The following is a 19,101-nucleotide window of genomic DNA, read 5'->3' as shown; positions in this document are numbered from 1 at the left end:
TCACCCTGCCTATACTTCCAAAACTATCAATAACCCCTTTTCTCTTTATAAATTAGTTGCTTCAGGTAGTTTGTAGTAGTATTAAAAAGCTGATTAACACTAAGTTTTCCATATTCTTACTGCTTAATTATCCTTTTACAGTAAATATTTGAAAGTATAAACTCATTTTTATGATATATCAACAATCATGCCATGTGAAATATAAAATTCAGAAGAGAATTTTACTTAATGGTGGGACATGAAAGTTATTATGAATTACAGGTACACTATTAGACGCCACCTGTTCTTATGCAATATCCAGCCAGATATTTCTATCAGAGTTTTGAGGGGTTTCTGTTTTGGTTTTCCTCATAAAAAAATGAGGATACTTTTCCTGGAATATATTCCTTAATGAAGAACATAGTACAGTGAGGATCCAGGGACCTAACACTCCTTTCCCCCTCCCAACTGGTCAACCTTCTCTACATAGCTAGAGCTAGTGGCCTTTGTCCCTCTATTGTCACAAGTCTCTTTAGGGGAATTTAGAGAAAAGATCCATTCTTCTTCCTTTCTTCCTATATTGGAGATTAAATCCAGAGCCTCACACATGCTAGGTAAGCACCAAGCTACATCTGTAGCCTTTTTAAATTTTATATTGAGATAGGACCTTGCTAAGTTGCCTAGGTTGGCCTCAAACTTGTGATCCTTCTGCCTCAGGCTCCCAAATAGCTGGGATTACAGGTGTATATAGTTGTTTCAGGCTCCTTTCTCTCTATATCACAATTGATCTTGTCAGGTGTGAAATGCAAATGGCTCAAAGATGCTCTCTTCCTTCTCTGGGAATAATCTCTCATATTTTACTATGTCTTTTCATGATAGAAAACCAGGGGCTGAGGAAACTCAGAGGCACTTTATAATTTAGGTTGCCCCAACTGGTTACTTCTAGAAACCTGGCTTGTTCCTTGATCTGCAGGACTTAGGTAGAGTGTCTTTCAGGCTGAGACCCCCGAAGGTGTCAATTTCATGTGCTTCCTAGGGCAGGTTACCCAATCCATCACCTTGCTCGTGAGACATGATTCAGAAAATCCATTGTAGGGCTCTGCAGACTGCCTCAGACTTCATCAGGAACACATCTGAGTCAACTGTGGGATGACTCAAGGCTTTGAAATATTTAAACCATATGTCTCATGACACCAGATGAAAATGATGCCAGTTTCCCTACTGAGAGGTTGTCATCTGAGACTGAAGCTCAGCTTGGCAGCGATCCTGTATCCCAGCCTTACTGGGTCATGCTGCTGTGTTGGTGAACCTGTTAGTACTCCTGGGACACAAGGCTTGGAATAGGGTCACATGTGGGCAGAGATACTGTGGGCCCCACAGAAGATAGCCAGGGAAATTTGCTGGTTATTTATAGGTTAGGATATAATGTATCCCCTAAATGGGACTGAACTTGGAAGTCAAAGTGAAAAAGAATATAGTTACTTCTCTGAACGAGGTAGGGAAACACCATTACTATTACCAAATAATGCTCATTAGGAGTCTTGTTTGCTGAAGATTAGCTAAGATCCCTGGGCATTCTTTGAGTGAGAGGAAGAATCATCACTCTAAGAATATTGTCTGTCTTATTTTTTTTAAATGTCTCAAAGACTGTTTCCTTCTTTCTGAAAAGTATCCAGCAGAATACTTGACATGAAAAAAATGCTTGCTAACAGCTTAGTGTGGTAGAAAACACCAACTATAAAGTCAGAGGTGCTAGATTCCAATAACAGTTCTACCCCTTGCAAGTAGTGTAATTGATATTGGGCACATTGCTTCCCTCCTCCCTGTGTTGGGGGTGTTAATACCTATCTTATGGGGAATGTTTTAAGGACTACATACAATGATGCGTACATAGCACATGGGGCATTATAAAACCTGTTAGGTGACTATTAATTCAAAGAAGGTCATGGATATCTTGTTAATGAACATAGATATAGTAGCAAAGAAGGGTCCCCATCTAGAGTTAATCCTGGAACAAGTAAAAATTTGAATAAACATAGAAGGTATGGCCAGAGACTCATTCTTTTTGCTTCCTGTTGATCTGTGCTACAACTGGGAAAATTAGGGAAGAGGGAAAGAGAAGGCTCAGAAAGCTGGAAAGATTTTCTCAGTCTTTAATTGTGCAATTCTCCAACCTTTCCTTTTCATCACTCTCCAAAGGATGTTGTGGTGGCCATGGGGGTCCCTGAGCTGCTGTTACAGCCTCCCTCAGAAGTAGCTGCCTGAGTTGTGATCCAAGGCCCCTGAATGCCTGTAATTCTGTCCTATCTACAGAGGCCAAGGATGGAAGTCACTGCTTACACCAACCTGCTCCTGTACCTTTCAGGAAAATGCAGGTGGTGCTGGCTAAGAAGAGCACAGATAATCCAAAATGGCAGGTCATCCAACCTTCCCTACCATGTCCATTCACAGTGGTTCTAATCTTCCTTTTAAAGAGCTGCCTACAAGAGCAATACAGAGGAATTTACAGGTAACTACTCTTTCTGTGCTGAAAGGTATAAGTGAGCAATGACACAGCCTCTGAGGGAGGGAACAGGAGGTGCCTGTAGGCTGGAGCCCAGAGCCCTGAACAAATGCAGCCCTGGTTGAATTTTTCACATGAGGTTGGTTTGTATGGCCAATTAAATGGGAGGAGGGTAGAACAAAAGTCTGAGAAGATCTGGGGGACTGAGCTCAGAGGTTTGGTTTGCCAGTCTGAGAAAGGGAGAAGGGCAATGGCTCAGTTCATGAAGGAATCTGCTTCCTCTGAGTCCCAGTCAAGAGCTGATTCCTGTTTCAAGGAGTTGGCCTACTTCAACTCTTGGCAGGTGTAGGAGTTGGGGCACTTATCATTGGAGAAGGGATGGTTCTTCGCTGATAATTTCTGCCCCTCACTCTTCTTCTTTAAGCATATGCACTCCCACATTCTTTTTTACCCTCTCCCTGATGCCTGTCAACCAGCCTTTTGTCAGAGGCCTACCTTGGGTTTGAAGGCGATGAGCTTCAGGATCATCTCCACAGTGAAGAGGCCAGTGAAGAGCATGTTGAGGATGTTCATGGCGATTTTGAACAGGCAGCTCTGGCCATAGTGCTGAGTGAAGGAAGACGAAAGGAACTATGAGCACGAGGCAAGGATCCACGGCCTCCTCACTACCTTTGCCCAGACTTCCTGGAAACCCTCATCTCATCAGAGATCTTCCTTGAAGTAACCCCCAGAAGGCCATCCACCTTTCCTTAGGCAGCCAGGTGAACTCAGGAGAGCCTATAAATTCTTCTCTTCTCTACCATCTCTGAAAATAGGGGTTGACAGAGTTCTTTGCTCATTCTGATTGGATGTGATAACTTTGTGGGGGCTTCTGGCACTCAAGAGCCCTGGTACAAGCTGACCTCCTTGCAGACAAGTGCACACCCATGCCTTCCTGATACCAATGACTGCTTCAAGCTCACTCTCTTGGTTCTTCATTTCCTTTACCCTCTTCATTTTATAAACCTAGGACCCCATGGATTATTTCATAAGGTCCCTGAGGGGAACTTTTTCTTGGGAAAGGACACTTTTCTATTTCCAGATGGGAGAAGAGAAGAGCTCTTTTGCTCTTTCTGCTTCCCTTGGACACCAGGAAGGTGAGCAATGAGAAGGTCTGCAGCTCTTTGACATCCTCTCATACCATTCTCCCTGGGCAGGACCAGGTTCCCCTTTGGACTGACCTGCATGGCCAAGCAGATGGTGTTGAGCAGGATGAGGACGAACATCAGGTACTCAAAGTAGGTGGAGTTGACCACGTACCACACTTTGTATTGGTGCTGGTTCTTGGGGATGTACCTCCGCAGGGGCCGGGCCTTGAGGGCGTATTCCACACACTGTCGCTGGGAGGGGGCACAGGAAGGAGTGGGATGGGAGTAGGGAGAGAGTGGAGTTAGTTACCTGGATGATGTGAAGTTGAGGGCAGAGAGGGTGGGATGTACATGAAACTACATGTGCTGGGGCTGGAGTGGGGGTTCTCTGGAAGTCAGGGAAATAATCTATTACTCTAGCTCACGTACAGATTTCAGATGTAATTTGGGGAATGTTTTGATTTTCTGTCACGTCCCTAATCAACGAGAGAGTCCCTTCTTGTCAAATCTATTGAGATTACAAGCAAGGAGCATGCGTGTCCTTGATTTTCAACCTGGTAATGGCTGGTATACTGCTTAGCAGGTGGCTGGCACCTGATAAACACTGATTGACTCATTCTTTGGTCTTCTTAATTATTTCCCACACCACAGGGTCTCCTTGGGGAGGTTCTGACTTCCATTTTTCTTTCCTATCCTCGATCCATCTTCCTTATTTTTTAATATCCAAGGATCAGAAGACATAGTTCACTGAAGGGGAAGAGATTCTGGCCTACCTAGATTCTTGGGATTCCAGTAAAGATCAGTGCACTCCTCTAACAGATTCCCAAACCAGGAACCAGGAAGTCACTCCAACCTCTTTAACCCTCAGCTGCCATGTCCAGTCCCTCCACCTTATGACTTTACCTCCTCCTACTCTTCCCATCGCTGCTATCATTAACCTAATACCAAGTCAGGCTCTAAGCATCTCTTATCTACATTTTATAATTGGCCTCCCTCTTTCCTGTCCTCCTTTCAATCTGAAGTCCACATAGCCACCAGAATGATGAGTTTAAGCCTACGTAGTAGACATCAAAACCTATGAGGGGTCTAGCTCTCCTAATCTGGGTAGAGCTGATCACACTGTGCTTGCAAGGCTCCTTCCTATAAGCAAAGATAGGGATGTATTTCACACTTCTGTTCCCACTGAGAACAATGGGGAACTGACCTGGTGGATTTACCTACTTCCTACCTTAACAGCCTCATTACTCACCAACAGAGCTGCCAGCTCTTTCTCACCGGCTAACAGAACACGTCTCAGTACTTGGCATCACTGTCTCACTCCCACGTAAGCCTATTTCCTGTCCCCACCTCCTGCATAGCCCTCTGTGTTTCGCTTAAGAAACCATATAAGAGTGGTTTCCTAAAACTGTTCTCTTGCCCACCTCAAGAGCTCTCACTCCTTCACTGTTTTAGTTTCTCTCTTTTCTTATCATTGGGGCCAACCCACTTGGGTACATTCTAACTTTTCAGGGTATAAGACATTTTCCCCCCACAGAGCTTACCATACATTTGTTGGCTGCATAAATCTGTTATATTATATCTGAGTTGGGCGGGGATTTGCATTCCCTTTGCATAGACCCCCTCAAGATGGAAAGCCCTGTTCCTGTTGGCTGAATACTTTTTCCAGATCTGGAATTTGCAGGGATCTGCATTTCTTTTGCAAGAACCCTGTTTGGCTTGAGGAGAGGATGGAGGACGTTGGTATCCACATAGATCTATTCCTGAACTCTGGTTACCAATACTGCCATTCCTCACATGCTGCCCTCCTTGCCTTCCTCCTTTCCTTCCTAGAAAGCTACCTGGTTTTTGTCCAGCTCACAGTTCTTGTACTCTTGCTCTCCCTGCTCCTGGAAGGTGACGATGACGAAACCCACGAAGATGTTCATCATGAAGAAGGCAATGATGATGATGTAGATGATGAAAAAGATGGAGATCTCCACGCGGTAGTTGTAGATGGGGCCCTTGTCTTCCGTGTGGGAGTCGATGGAGCGGTACAGCAGCCTGCAGGAGGAGACAGGCCCCACAGAGGGAACTGGAGAAGCAGTGTCACCTCTGTGGAATGATGGAACCAGGACTCCTAGAAATCCCTGGGATCAAGGGAAATGGCTCTGGGCTGGGAACCAGAGGGTCTGGATTCAAGTCTCAGTTCTGCCACTTCCTGGCCATGTGGCCTTGAGTAAATCACTTAATCTCTTGAGACTCAGATTCTTCATCTGTAAAATGGAGACAATAATTCCCAACTTTCCTAACTTGTGGGGCAATTGACATAATGTACATGAAGGTGTTTTGAAACTGTCAAGAACTATTTAAATGTAACATGATTCATGGACATTGATTTCAAATTCAGAAATATTGGTAAATATTGAAACAGCTTTGCAAACTGGCATGGACTCAAAGGAGGTTAGAGTGAACATAAAATAAATCGGAGAGAAAAATAATCCATTTAGAAAAAAATACTAACACGACCCATGCTTCAGATCATCCAGAATGGTTTGATTTTATACTTAAGTGGTTTACACCTGTACACCATTCATTTGGACCTGGGCTACATGCCCCATTAAGCTTGCTACTCTTCGTGGACAGGGATTATCTCCTTCCCTTCCTTTGTAACCCTGTGAGTACTTAGCTCTTCCCTAGGTCTCGCCTACATTTTGCCATATAATAATGGTGACTTTCATCTAAGACCCATGCACCACAGGGTGGGGGTTGCAGGCATCTAGACAAAGATACATGGAGCACCTGACAGATAAGCTGCCTGCCACAGGTGATGCAGAATAAAAGGCCAGCAGGTTGGTCTACATGTGAAAGAACTGCCTCTGTAGAGGAACAAGGGCACAGGCTTTTATCTCTTTCTTACTTTCCACTGTAAATGTCAACAAGACTTTTTCTAAAGGAGACAGGGGTAAAGCCTAACAAAACAGAGACATCTCAGCTATATTTACCCACACTGGGAGTAGTAATGTGGAACTCCTTGGTGATCAAACTCCCCCCACACCTCATTCCCAGATGACATGAGGGTAATGACAGAGACTCCTGACCTTGTGGTTCATGCTGAGGTTGGGAAAGGGGGCTATAAAAGCACTCATTTTGGGTTAGAGTTTCTAAAATTTTGACTTCTCGTCTGGGGCTGTAGCTCACTGGTAGAGTGCTTACTGAGCACGTACAAGGTCCTGGGATTAACCCCCAGAACCATGAAATAAAGAAATTAAAATATTGATATTTTCTAGAAGAGCCTATGTTTCAGCAGTGACTATGGCCTACAGATTATTCTAGAAACATACCCTTATTTCAGGAGGAGGACACAAGTGTGATCTCTGGGAAGGAATGAAGGACATTAACGAAACTTGGGCAATGGGTGGATAGCCAGTGTTTGGGGCCTCCAGTATCAGGGCGGATGGACCTTGGTTTGCGTACTCACTCTGGCCACCCCTCAAAGGTTGAGACAGTGAAGAGAGCCATCATGGCTGCCAGAACATTGTCGAAGTCAAACTTGCTGTTCTCCCAGCTGCGGGGCTGGATGATGGGGTGGTCAACCTCTCCATCTTTGTATGTGATATAGTTACCCCTGAGAGAAGAGGAGAAAAGGTAATTCTGGCTTCTCCATCTCCCTTCACATTTCAAACTTGACCTGTTTCCAAATAACTCCTGGCATGCTGGGTGGGATGGAACTATCTAGAATGAAACCACACAGTTCCAGCTATTGGGAAGAACTTCAGTGGGTAGAACTTTCAGGAATAGATAGATCATTTGTCACATCAGAATCAGATTACATGTGGATAATAGCCCTGCTGTCCCTCCTCTGAGACCAAGTCCCCAATCTCCTTGAGTTAGGCCTGGGCACCCAATGCTCCAGCCTATACTTACTTGCATTCTGCCTCAGTCTGTTTGGAACTATCTGAGCAGGTATAGAGCTTTCCCTAAAAGGCAAAAGGACAAAGTGATTAGAGATGTTCCTTAATCAATGAATCCATCACAAAATGGTTAATGAGCGTCTCTGAAGCCTAGCGCTGAGCTAGGGGCTGTGGGATAAAAAGTGCAAGGTGAACAGAATCCAGATGGGGCAACGTGACTCACATACACACAGCAGCCAGAGAATAAAGACACTCACTGCTGCAAGTACCCATGGAATTCAAAAACAGGGAGCTCCAATCCAAGAAAGCTGAACTCTCTAGGAAGGTCTTGAGAGGAAGGAAGAAGTGGAGCTGGGGTGGGAAGAGGGAGTAAGATGGGAGGAAATCAGTGAAGTATATGTGGCAGGTAGGGGAGGGCAGGGGAAGAATGTTGTGTGTGAGGAAATAGAGATGAAAAAGAGATGAAGGCTGAAAAGACAAGAAACCGTGGAGGACCCTGGCCTCGAGCTGGGGGAAGGATGGATGTGATGCTACTGACAGTAAGTAATTGCTGTAGGGTCTCATGCAAGTGACACTCTCTTCCAGACAGTGAAAGTCCCCCTCCTGCTCTGGCTGGAAAGAAGGGCAGTGAACTAAAGGGTCGGCAAAGCTGAGAGGGCAGGAGGCCTTTAGTCTGGTGGAGCCTCCTTCTGGTTCCTCTCTCCTCTGGTCTGGGAAGCTTGAGTGGGGCTGTGGTTGGAGATCACATTCACCCCCGTGTGACTGGGGCTGCTGTCCTCCTCCTGTTGTATCCACCAGTTCCCCTTCTTGGGGATGCTGATGGGGAGGGAGGGATGGTGGACAGATCAGAACCAAGACCTTACCTTGAAGAGCTGGACCCCGATGCAGGCAAACATGAACTGCAGCAGTGTGGTGACAATGACAATGTTCCCAATGGTCCGGATGGCGACAAACACACACTGGACCACATGCTATGGTGGGAAGAAGGAAGAGGTAAGGGAACACAGTTTCAGGAAATTCCTGCAGCCTGAGCTTCCTTCAGTCAAGCCATGAGACCTCCTGGGAGGTAGCAGAAGCTGCCCCTCAGCCGCAAGTGGGAGAAAGCAGGCTCAAAGAGGTAAAGCAGCCTTCCCAGTGTCACAGGGTGAGTGATGGAATCCAAAGGAACACAAAGTCCCCCTTGGGGGTTCCTTTTCCAGGGAATCCCTACAGGGGCACAAGCCCTGTGAACTCTTGTTGGATAGTGGTAGGCGTACAGGGACCTCATCACCACCCAGAGATTCTGGGTTTGTGTTCCCCTTTGCAAAATTTTACATAGGAACTCAGGTTTTAAAATGGTTTCCTGTAACCATTCCACTCCTCATGGAAACAGGATTTGAGTAGGACCAGTGTATAGGCACCAACATGGCAGACTCTTGGCTTGATCACTCTCTCCTCCCTCAAGCCCAACCATCACCTCAGCTGACAGTCTACCAACTAGCAGACCCATCAATGTTTCTTAGGTTGAAGGCTTCCCACCCAGATCCATCATCTCACCTTTAGCCCCTTAGCCCTGTTGATGGCCCTCAGGGGCCTAAGTACTCGCAGGACTCGCAAGATCTTCACAACATTGATTGCACTAGACCTGGAAGGAAAAAAGGGCAGGTGGTAAGTTTCCCCTGCTTCTGAAATGATGAGGGGAGGTGATGTCCTGACAGGCTGATCCCAGGCAAACTTGACATATGGAGTCTGTCTGGGGTACTTTTTACTTCTAATTTTTACCTCTAAGAACCTGGGGCTTGCTATAACTTTGTGATTTTCCTGTTGATGAGAGAATAGAGAAACTAGGTTTGGGGATATAGTCCTGGGTTTCATCCCTAGCATGGCGACAACCACAGAAAGCATTTGACATCAATCGTTAGCAATATAATGTGCTACACAGGGGGGCATCCTGTGCACTAGTGCTGTCCATTGCGAGCCAAGTCACCTGAAGTCACATTTCCTAACTTTGTTGAGACCTAGTTTCTCATCTGAAAAATGGGGCAGCGATTAGCTCATAAGGATGCTGCAGGGATTAAATGAGAATTTTATGTGCATTATCCAGCAATGTGCTTGGCACTTATGATCCAAATAAATGGTGGCTTTTATTACTATGCCTGCTGAAGACATCACTGTACATAAAGAAAGACAATAATGCTGGAACTTCATGCCTTCTGGTTAGAGGTGATGGGGGTGGAGAGGGATTTTTGAGTGTAGATCTCTAAACACAGAACCCAGGTAGTCAAAAACCATATATATATATATATATATATATATATATATATATATCCTTTTCTGGTTCCTAGCATGACTCCAAGAAAGAATGGCTTCCACATGTCTGGGATGCCAAGGCCAAGTTAAAGATTCCAGGAGCATTAGGCTGCTGCCATGATCTGGTGGGAAGGAGGAAGGGGGGCAGCACCCCCCCACACACACAGACCCGTGGCAAGATGCCTGGATGGTTTTCAGTTGTCCATCCAATCCAGGGAGAGGTTATGAACAACACCAGTTGCTGAGCAACTCTGAAGGATGTCCCAACCCTCCCTTACTAACTCTGTGATTGAGATATTTTCTTGAGCATTAGGAGAGGAGGCCTCACAATCTGTCTTGGACACTAAAAAGCATATGACACATTGGAAGTGCCAGTTTTATTCTTCATAGTTCAGAATGATGTGCACACGATCTATAGAAAGATCCAATTTCTCTGGTTCATGGGCCTTTTATTCCCAAAGATTCAAAGGGCATTCCTATCTATCACTGCATCTTTTCCCCCAGTGTCTCTGAGAGGGAGTCAGTTTGTATTGAATCACAATGGAAAGGATTTAAAGGTCAGATAGGGAAAAAACAGACTGAAAAGAGAAATTCTTAGTTGATTTAATGGTAGTGTTGGGGTTAGAATCTAGATCTGTAAACTCCCAGGCAGAAAATTTTGAGAAATATAATTGATATCCATAGAGCAGAGTCTCACTTCCATGGCCCCCATCTCATCCTAGAGGCTGACCATTAAACAACCTTGGGATGGGAGACTCAGGACCTCTGAGACTTACACCTATTTCTGCCATTGGCATGACCTTTAGCAAGTCTCCTGATGTCCTGAAGGTCATATTTCCTATTCTTTGAGCTGATAACTGCACCTTGCACTGCCTACTTCATAGAATTTTTTTTTTGAGAGGATCATGGAAAAATGTGTATGTGAAAGTGCTTTGAAAGTTCCAGTGCAGAATCGACATGCTCAGCCTTAGAATGTGGTAGAAACCAGTAATCAGATTCTTTCAGACCTAAGAAAGGTTTGAAAGCTAGACAGTACAGGGAAATCACCTGGAGAGCTTTCATAACTGTAGCACCAGACTGTACCCCAATCCAAAAAATAAAAAATAAAAAATTCTGAGGGTGGGATCCAGGCAAATGTCATTATTTTAAGTTTCCCAGGTGATTCCTTTGTGCAGCCAAGATTGAGAATAAGTAATTTATCTCTCTCTGTCTCTTTTCACCATACACACAACAGGTGTTTTGACTAAAAAGAGAAGTAAGAGAAAGGGAGAGTAGGGATGGCTCAGAAGGTCAGGGACAGGTCAGGGCAAAGGCAGGACCTTGGCAGCTGAAGAGCACATGGTAGAGGAGGTAAGAAGGTACTGGGGACACCTGTTTCTTTATAATGGAGCCTGGCCCTTTTTCCTGTGGCAAAATCTAGACATTTAAATGTATTTCTGAGGATCGCATACCCTCATGTATCACACCATTGAGGATATGAACACAAGAAACGAAAGCCACTATGTAGTGCAACCTCAGAGGCCCTATGCTATCATAGTCCCATTGTGGTGGCCCTGCAGGAAGGCTCTCTAGAGCTTGGTGTCTTCTCTGACACCCATTCCTAGCTGATGACCTCATCTTGGGCTAAGGGAGCCCTACTCACTGAATGCCAAAGGAGATGAGGGACACGCTGACCACCAGCAGGTCTAAGATGTTGAAGTAGTTCCGGCAGAAAGAGCCCTTGTGTAGGAAAGCCCCGTAAGCAGTCATCTGCAGGAAGGGACAGAGAAACAGGGTGTAAGTGACCCCAGCCCAAGTTCCACAAACCACCCACACGCTCATCACCCTTTCCTCCCACAGCGTCCCTTGGGCAGGTCCCAAGCACTGCCCAAGGGGAACAGGAAGGACTGAGGAAGGAGATTTGGTGGCCAGAAAAGGTTCTTCAAACATTCACTCAACCACCAAAGAATTCCCCAGCTCAGGATGTATAAGGGCTCCTACTCCTACCCAACAGCAGTCTCTTCATGATTGTGCTCAAAGCCCTTTCAAATGGCCCACCACCCCTCTCTGATTTTTCTCTTCCTCATCACAAGTCTATGATGGCTCCAGTATGTTAGGGCCCTTGACTAATGTTCTTTAGGCCAGTTTACCCTGTATGCACATTTTCCACCCTCTGAACTTCACAGCCAACTGAAACACTCGTTATCTGGGAGATGGAGAGAGCATGTCCAGAAGGGCGACCAACTGTCCTGGTTTGCCTGGGACTTGCTCATATCACTAAAACGTCCTGCATCCTATACAAACTGGGATGGTTGGTCACCCTGGTGTCCAGAGAAAAGTTCTACCAATAACTGTGGCAATTAGCATCCCTCTCCTCTTTGGCTTTCAATAGTGCTTGGGATCTATGTCAAATGTTCTAAGCTATTTCCCTTCTAGACAGAATCTGGAGCTCTTTAAGGAAGGGCATGAACCATGTGTTTAGAGAGGGTAATGTGAGACAAAGGTGAGGAATGCAAGTTCTGGAGCCAGACCACCTGATCTGAATCCCAACCCTCCTGAATTTTATTTGTGTGGCCCTGAACAAGGTTCTTAACTTCTCTGTGCCTTATTTTCCTCATCTAAAAATGAGGATGATGATAATATCTACTCCACTGGGATGTTAACATCAACTGAGTAAATATATAAAAGATACTCGGGACACTCTTCTGCAGATACTATGCTCCGTATGTGTCACCTGTCACTGTATCTTGGATTTGAATTCTGGATTCTTCCTGTATAAAGGAAGTTGAGTTTCCTCATCTATAAAGTGGGGATATGATTCCCTTGTCTTTGTGAGGTTCCTACAGGAAAACAAGGCAGGACTTTGAAAAAACAGAACACATGAGATAATGATTATCGTTGCAGGATCTGGCTATGATTACCTCCCTCAGAGCTAGAAGAAAGCTGTTCACTGTAGGTGCTCAACCAATAGCTTTTACCATTTTGTGACATGAATGAATGGCCTGTGGATATCCGGGATAAGGGCTGTGAAAGGCCATGGGCCATGAAGCATCAGCTAAAGGGAAAAATTTGGAGCTGATGGCCATGAGGCTGAGAACAGCTCCCCGGTCATCTGGGGTCCAGTTTATCTCTTTGGAATCAGAGCATGCCCAGGGTGGTGTGTCTGCAGAGCAATTCAAAAGCAAACACAGGGGGAAATTGGCAAAAATAGCTCTTGCAACCTAATTCTTTCTATTTATCTCCCGAAGCAGGGGATCACAGGGGATTCAGGCACCTGTGTTCTGCAATAGTTTTTAGAAGTGGGGAGGTTACATAAAAGGTTGCAGGGAAATATAGTTGCCCATCTCTCCTGAAGGCCTTCCATCTGGAAGGCACACTTTCTTTGTCTTGGTGATGACCTGGGACCCCAGAGATTGGGCTCAGGTGACTCTTGTGGTTCATGCTCACCAAAGAGCCCCCTGTGCCTGCAGAAGGCTGAGCACCTTCCCCAGCAACCTCACTTTTAGGCTTAGGTGTTGTGTCTGGTCCCTTCTTGTTCTGGTTCTTGTAGAGCCCTCTGTATATGGGAAAAAGCATTCCTTAGATAGGTAGGCAGTAGGGATCAGAGTGCCACCTTCTGTCCTTTGCTTCTGCTTGGTCAGAGGACCCTTAGAAGGAGACCAGCTGTTTGGAAACTGTGCATGTGCATGTGGGTTGGGAGCCAGAAGGAGAGTGGCTGTGGGATAAAAGACAAGTGGGTGCTAGAGAAAGGGGACATTTATCTGAAAGCCATGTGTGGCATTCAGAGCACCAGAAAAAGCCAGGTTCAGGGAACTCAGTGCAAGCTGTCTTTCTACCCTCCTTTACTGATTGCTCCCTCCTAGTCCCTTACTTCTAAAAGTTCTAAGTCATTAACCAGGAAAGGTCTATTGCCACTCTGAGGAGGGAAAAGGGACAGGCTGTAAAGTCACTAACTCTGAGCTGGAAGGGCAGCAATTCCCTCCTCAGTCACAGGCAATAGTCTAGGCAGCCCTTCCGACCACATGTATCTCCACTCTTCTCATTTCCATGCTTTGGTTCTGATTCTACTTTTTCTTCTCTGTGTCAGTCCTTTGCATTATTAAGGTGGATGGTCCGACATGTGCTTTCTTTTCAAGGCCAAATCACCCTAGATCCTCCCATAGTTCCTTAGGGTAAATGAGTCTAGTGGATGGCCATCATAGCCTTCGGGTTGGTGCAATGCTGGACCTTCAGGCTGGGCAGAGGGACCCAGTGAAAGGGAAGTGCAGGAAGTGCACTGGTCATGGGGTAAATACTCAGAAGCAGTGAGCGTAAGAGAGACCAGAAGAGGAAGAGAGAGGAAGGGGAGAGAAGGGCCTTGCCATGACAATGCTTGCAGAGAGACTTTCACTTCCGCTTGTATGGCAACCTTGAAGGAGCGATGGCACCATTGAAATCCACGAGGGAGCTCTGTGGCGGGGGTTGGGGGGCATCCATGAGAATGGGGGCCTTGGGGTTTTTCTTGTCCTGGGAAAGAACTTTGTGTGTCTGTGTGCCTCTTTGTGTCTGAAGTCCAGGAAAAAAGCACCTCTCCATGGAAAAGTGGCTCCCAGCAGTCTCAGTGCTGCCCTGCGACTCCTGATTCCCACTCCCTGACTCCAGGAACTGAAGCCTGGCCAGATCTACTCTCCCAGAGCACGAAAAGAAAATTCTGAGCAACACTTTGGGTGAGCAACAGAAGTGGCAAAACTGCGCCACTGGGGACAAGGGCATCATGGCTGGCACTCAGAAACCACCCCACTTGAATGGTATCACGATGTGATGAAATGTCATGCTTCTCAAAGGGTTTTGCCAGGATGGAATTTTATTAGAAAAAGAAGGGTCTGCAGCCGTCAGAGGCACAATGCTGGGGTGGACACCAGTTGGGTCAGCTGCAATGATGGATGGGAAGGGGGCCTGAGCTCCTTGGGAGCGGGCACCCCAGGTGAATGTCCCAGAGAAAAGATGCTTTAGCTGAAGCTCAGAGTCTATAGCCCTTTTGTTTAGGGTGAGGGTAAAACTGACCCCTTGCTCAGAGAGCAGCACACCTTACCCAAGGTCTCAGAACTCACATCCTGCATCCCAGGTGGACTGGCTTAAGGCATTGGTTTAAAGGCTCAGAAGTATACTGGGAAAACTTAGAAACCACCTTGCGCATCACAGTGCTGTTCAGACATGGGCGCTATATGTTTTTGGGATAACCATGTTGGAGCAACTCTACAGATCTGAGCTGGCAACAGCAGGCAGGGATGGGGCCTGGGTGCTCAGGCTCCTTCCAACATTGGTTCACTCCCTGTACTTTGCTCTGCAAGACAACTCTCCCTCCCCTGGGCTTGGGGCAAGGACATTGTAACAAAAACTTTTCAGTGAGTCACTGGAGGGTCAGAAGTGATCTACAGCTGTCTGCTGAAAGGCCTTGGCTGGGAGACTGGCTCCAAATCTTGATTATTCTACGTGGCCCCACTCCAGCTTGGCCCTGATGTCTGCTGTAAGTACTGAGGAAGTTCTTGATGACAGACATCCACGGAGAGCAGCCAGAGTGACTCCTTCATGCCCCAGAGCTTTTCCACTTGTGGAGTTTGTGTTGGCATCTCTGCTAGGCAGGAGGAAGATGGGAGAATTCTAAGCAGATCTCAGATACCAACTGATTGGAGATGGCACATATGAGCATGTGTAGGGGCACTGCTGATGGCCACAGTGCCAACCAGTGAGGGGACCGTATCGATGGTGACACAGCCAAAACTGCTTACTGGTGGTCAGAGAGAGGGAGCCTGGCCATGATGGGTGGATGGGGGACTTCTGGTTTCCGAACCTGGGTAAAGTGCATGGCACAAAGTGAGGGGCACTGATTCTTCACTGCAGGCATGAGAGTCAAAAGGGAGAGTGAAGGAAATAGAAAAAAGAAAAGAGTCAGCCAGAGCAGATACAGACAAGGAAAGAGATGGACAGAGTGCATTGCTCAGGGTGCATTACCTTAAGGATAATTTCTAATGTAAAGATACTAGTGAAGACATAGTCTGCATTGCCTAGGATCTGAAAAATAAGCATAATTGGATTAGTGGCTCCGAGAGTGAACCCAACACCAACAGGAGCATGTGTGTTAGCGACAGACAGCAGCAGAGAACAAAGATAGGCGCAAGGGAGGGAGGAAGAGGAGGAGAGAGGGCCGCGGGCCTTTACCTTCAGAGCGATTTCAATGGTGAAAATGGTAGTAAAAACAATATCAAAATAAAACAGAATCTGTAAAACAAAAAGAAACAAGGAGGGATGGGGAGGGGGTGGGAGAAAAGCAGGATGGGAGGCCAGGTCAGTGGATGTTCACCAGAAAAAGAACCGCACTTCAAAAGGAGGTGCACACATTGAACCTTTTTACACAGGGACAGATGGAAAGACTTGGGGAACGAGTGGCACATAGTTAACACTGGATCTCAACGTGGGGCTGGCATAGGTAGCTCAGGGTGGAGACCCCAGACAGGTGAGGGGAGCTTCAGGGAAAGGCCTCAGCTGGTTTAGGCAGCATCTGGCTGAACGTTTTTCTCATTAACCCAACTTATTTACAAACCCAAATCCAACCAATGGGATGTTTGTCAAAAAAGCAGAGAGAATTTTTTTTAAGGGGAATTTAAATGCTTAACTCTCTTTGGTGTGACTGAACCCGCGAGCTTCCTACATTAGTGGAAATCTATATGAGTATCAACCCTTTGGGGTATGGGAGGGCATCTCCCAGGTCTACCCAAGGACAGGCTATAGGGTGTCATGCTTTATTACATCTCAAGGGATAGATCAGAGGTAGGGTCAATACCAGTCAACCACAGGAAGAGCCTGGACCAAGTGGGCTCCAGGACCTGTGAGTGTTTTAACATATGTATGGCTTCAGATCATGGGCTGTTTTCTTCATGCCCATCTGGTTGGTGTTCACCAGAGCCTTGGGTGGGTCTTCATATTTAGATCAGCTCTGCAGAAGATCATGGAGGTTCTCTACTACATTGGCACTTATGGGCACCTATCTACCAACACTTCTCAGGATATACTGAGAGCAGGGTAGGAAGTCAGTGGCCACATTTTACTAAGTTTACAGGTTATTAGAGTTTCCTGGGGAACATCCACAGGCAATCAAAGGCCTGACCTTTGCCAATTATCAAACCAACCTGAGACATTGGGCACATGCTCTTTTACTTGCTTGTGGTCCCAAGATGGGTTTTTCTCAAAGCCCTAATCTCTTAAAGAACTGTTTGTTGTGCATCTGATTATGAGGTTTAGAACTGAGCTCCTGATTAACAATGAAGTCAGCAACAGAAGCTGCGGGCCCAGTCACACTCCCAGAGGAAGGGGTGCAGAGAACAAAAGGGAGTACATACATGGTTCCTGAAGGAGGTGTGCTGGACGGGGTCCTCAGCAGCCAGGGAAATGCTGCTGAGCAGAATGAAGAAGAGGATCAGATTGGTGAAGATCGTGTCATTGACAATGCGGTGACACTGAAGGCGAAACCTGAGTGGGAAGGAGGAAAGGAGAGAGATGTGTCAGGAAAGATGTAGACACAACTCCTTGGGTTTCAGGAGCAGCTCCCCTCAATTCCTTCCACCAGCTTACAAAAGGTGCTTATTGATTTGTGGAGTGGTCTTCAGCCTGAAGTCTTACTGTTGCTGGGTAATGACAAGCCCCCATGATGTATATCTCTAAACAATTTAGTTCTGAGGCACCTTCACAGGCAGAAACCTTTGACATTTTAGAGGGTTACATATGAGATATTCGGGAATTTCTGGATTTTCAAATATTGCTGTGACATTAACAACTGGCCTTTGCTTGAGAGTTGTTTTCCTCATCATTTGGAAAAAAAAATCACTTTATAAGATCTATGTCATATTTTTATGCACAGGGAATAATATAGCTATCTGGCTAGGGGATTTGCCCTGTGTAATAGCTTCAAGTGTGCAACTTGATTCCACATCTCAGCACAATTACAAAGAACTACCCATTGGGACCTCTGGACATTCATGGATAGTACCATGTATACCTAGAGTGTGTTGCACACTATCTCATCTTAACAATAGCACAGAACCACCTTCATTTCACAGATAACAATACTGAAACCCAGGAAAGAGAGGCTTGCCCTCAAACATAGCCTATACTGTTGGGGAGTCAGGGCTTGGTCCCAGGCCTTCAGACTTCTACTGATGCCATAATGGTTGACTCAATCCTCTAAGAGACTCACCTGCTGTAGAAGAACCAAGACCTGGGAAGGACAAATTCTGAGACAATGCTGGTTTCATGAGACTTAGGAGCGGTCTACAAGGATCATTTCATTCAAATCAGCAAGCTAACAACCCACCAGTCAACCAACCAAATAATCAACCAGTCAGTTGGCCAAAAATCAACCAACTAACCAACTGATCAACCCACCCACTGAGCTGAGGTTTGCGCATGGGCATCATGGAAGGGCAGAACTGCCTAAGGGGAGATGCCCATAACAGCATTGCTGCCAGGAAACTGAATTTCAAGGCAGTCTTGAGGTGAGCCTGGAACTTTGAGGCTGAGCCCTCAAGGGACACTGGAAGAAAGCAAGCTTCCCCAGTCCCAATTTATATATACTTTAGGATTCTCACCAATGAAAAGATCATGGAACACACAAAAAGACAAAACTACCATTAGGGAAACTAGAAATAACAATAAATAACTGATTTGGACTCCAAAAGACCAGGCATTGTGCATATCAGTATAAAATGCAGAATAACTATATTTGAAATACTTAATGGAATAAAAGACTCAATCACAAATGTGATGAATCAACAGAAACTATAAGATATAGACAGATGGATCTAAAAAAAAAAACAACAACAACAACATATGGAACTAACCAGAATGCAAGAATAGTCAATGTAAAAAAAAATTGATTTAAACAGCAATATAAAATTAAGAAGAGAATTAACAAACAGGAAAATAAATCAGAAGAAATCATCCAGACAACTGAAAGAGAGGCAAGGAGATGAAAGACATGGAAGGCACCTTAAGAGAGAGGGAAGAGAGGGACGGACAGAATGAGAAGGTCTAACCCGTGTCTAATTGGAGTGCAGGGTGAAGGAACAGAGAATTGAGAAGAGGCAAAAGTTAATGATTATGGCTGCCAATTTTTAAGAACTGCAGAAGAACACAAATCCAGAATACAAATACAGAGTGAGGAAGTATAACATATGCTAAGCAACACAAGAGAAACCTATGCCTCAACACAAGGTAGTAAAGGGTTAGTTATTTACAAAGGAATAATAATTAGAAAGCCAGCTAACTTCACAGTGGAATAACACTTTGATGGACCAAAACT

General features: G+C 45.6%; 1 protein-coding gene across 35 annotated transcripts in view; it reads right to left on the bottom strand.

Moving 5' to 3' along the window:
• The window catches only part of Cacna1c (calcium voltage-gated channel subunit alpha1 C), a 699,954-nt gene that overhangs the window by 74,360 nt on the left and 606,493 nt on the right, over positions 1-19,101 (bottom strand). For 31 of the 35 annotated variants that reach the window (XM_058584157.1, XM_058584165.1, XM_058584160.1 and 28 more), the window contains 10 exons: positions 17,144-17,273; positions 15,966-16,025; positions 11,431-11,537; positions 9,036-9,123; positions 8,363-8,470; positions 7,513-7,565; positions 7,067-7,213; positions 5,448-5,649; positions 3,703-3,861; positions 2,978-3,088 (listed from right to left, as the gene is read on the bottom strand). In XM_058584157.1, the coding sequence (XP_058440140.1) occupies positions 2,978-3,088; positions 3,703-3,861; positions 5,448-5,649; positions 7,067-7,213; positions 7,513-7,565; positions 8,363-8,470; positions 9,036-9,123; positions 11,431-11,537; positions 15,966-16,025; positions 17,144-17,273 (1,165 nt within the window). Of the gene's footprint in view, positions 1-2,977; positions 3,089-3,702; positions 3,862-5,447; positions 5,650-7,066; positions 7,214-7,512; positions 7,566-8,362; positions 8,471-9,035; positions 9,124-11,430; positions 11,538-15,758; positions 15,819-15,965; positions 16,026-17,143; positions 17,274-19,101 lie in introns of all 35 variants that reach the window. The other 4 variants (XM_058584177.1, XM_058584179.1, XM_058584180.1 and 1 more) reach the window with 2 other exon arrangements.

Source organism: Marmota monax, unplaced genomic scaffold (assembly GCF_021218885.2).
Source record: "Marmota monax isolate L192 unplaced genomic scaffold, Marmota_monax_Labrador192_F-V1.1 WCK01_AAM20220418_F8-fsc00163, whole genome shotgun sequence".
Taxonomy (NCBI): domain Eukaryota; kingdom Metazoa; phylum Chordata; class Mammalia; order Rodentia; family Sciuridae; genus Marmota; species Marmota monax.
This window is presented reverse-complemented; position numbering and strand designations above follow the sequence as displayed.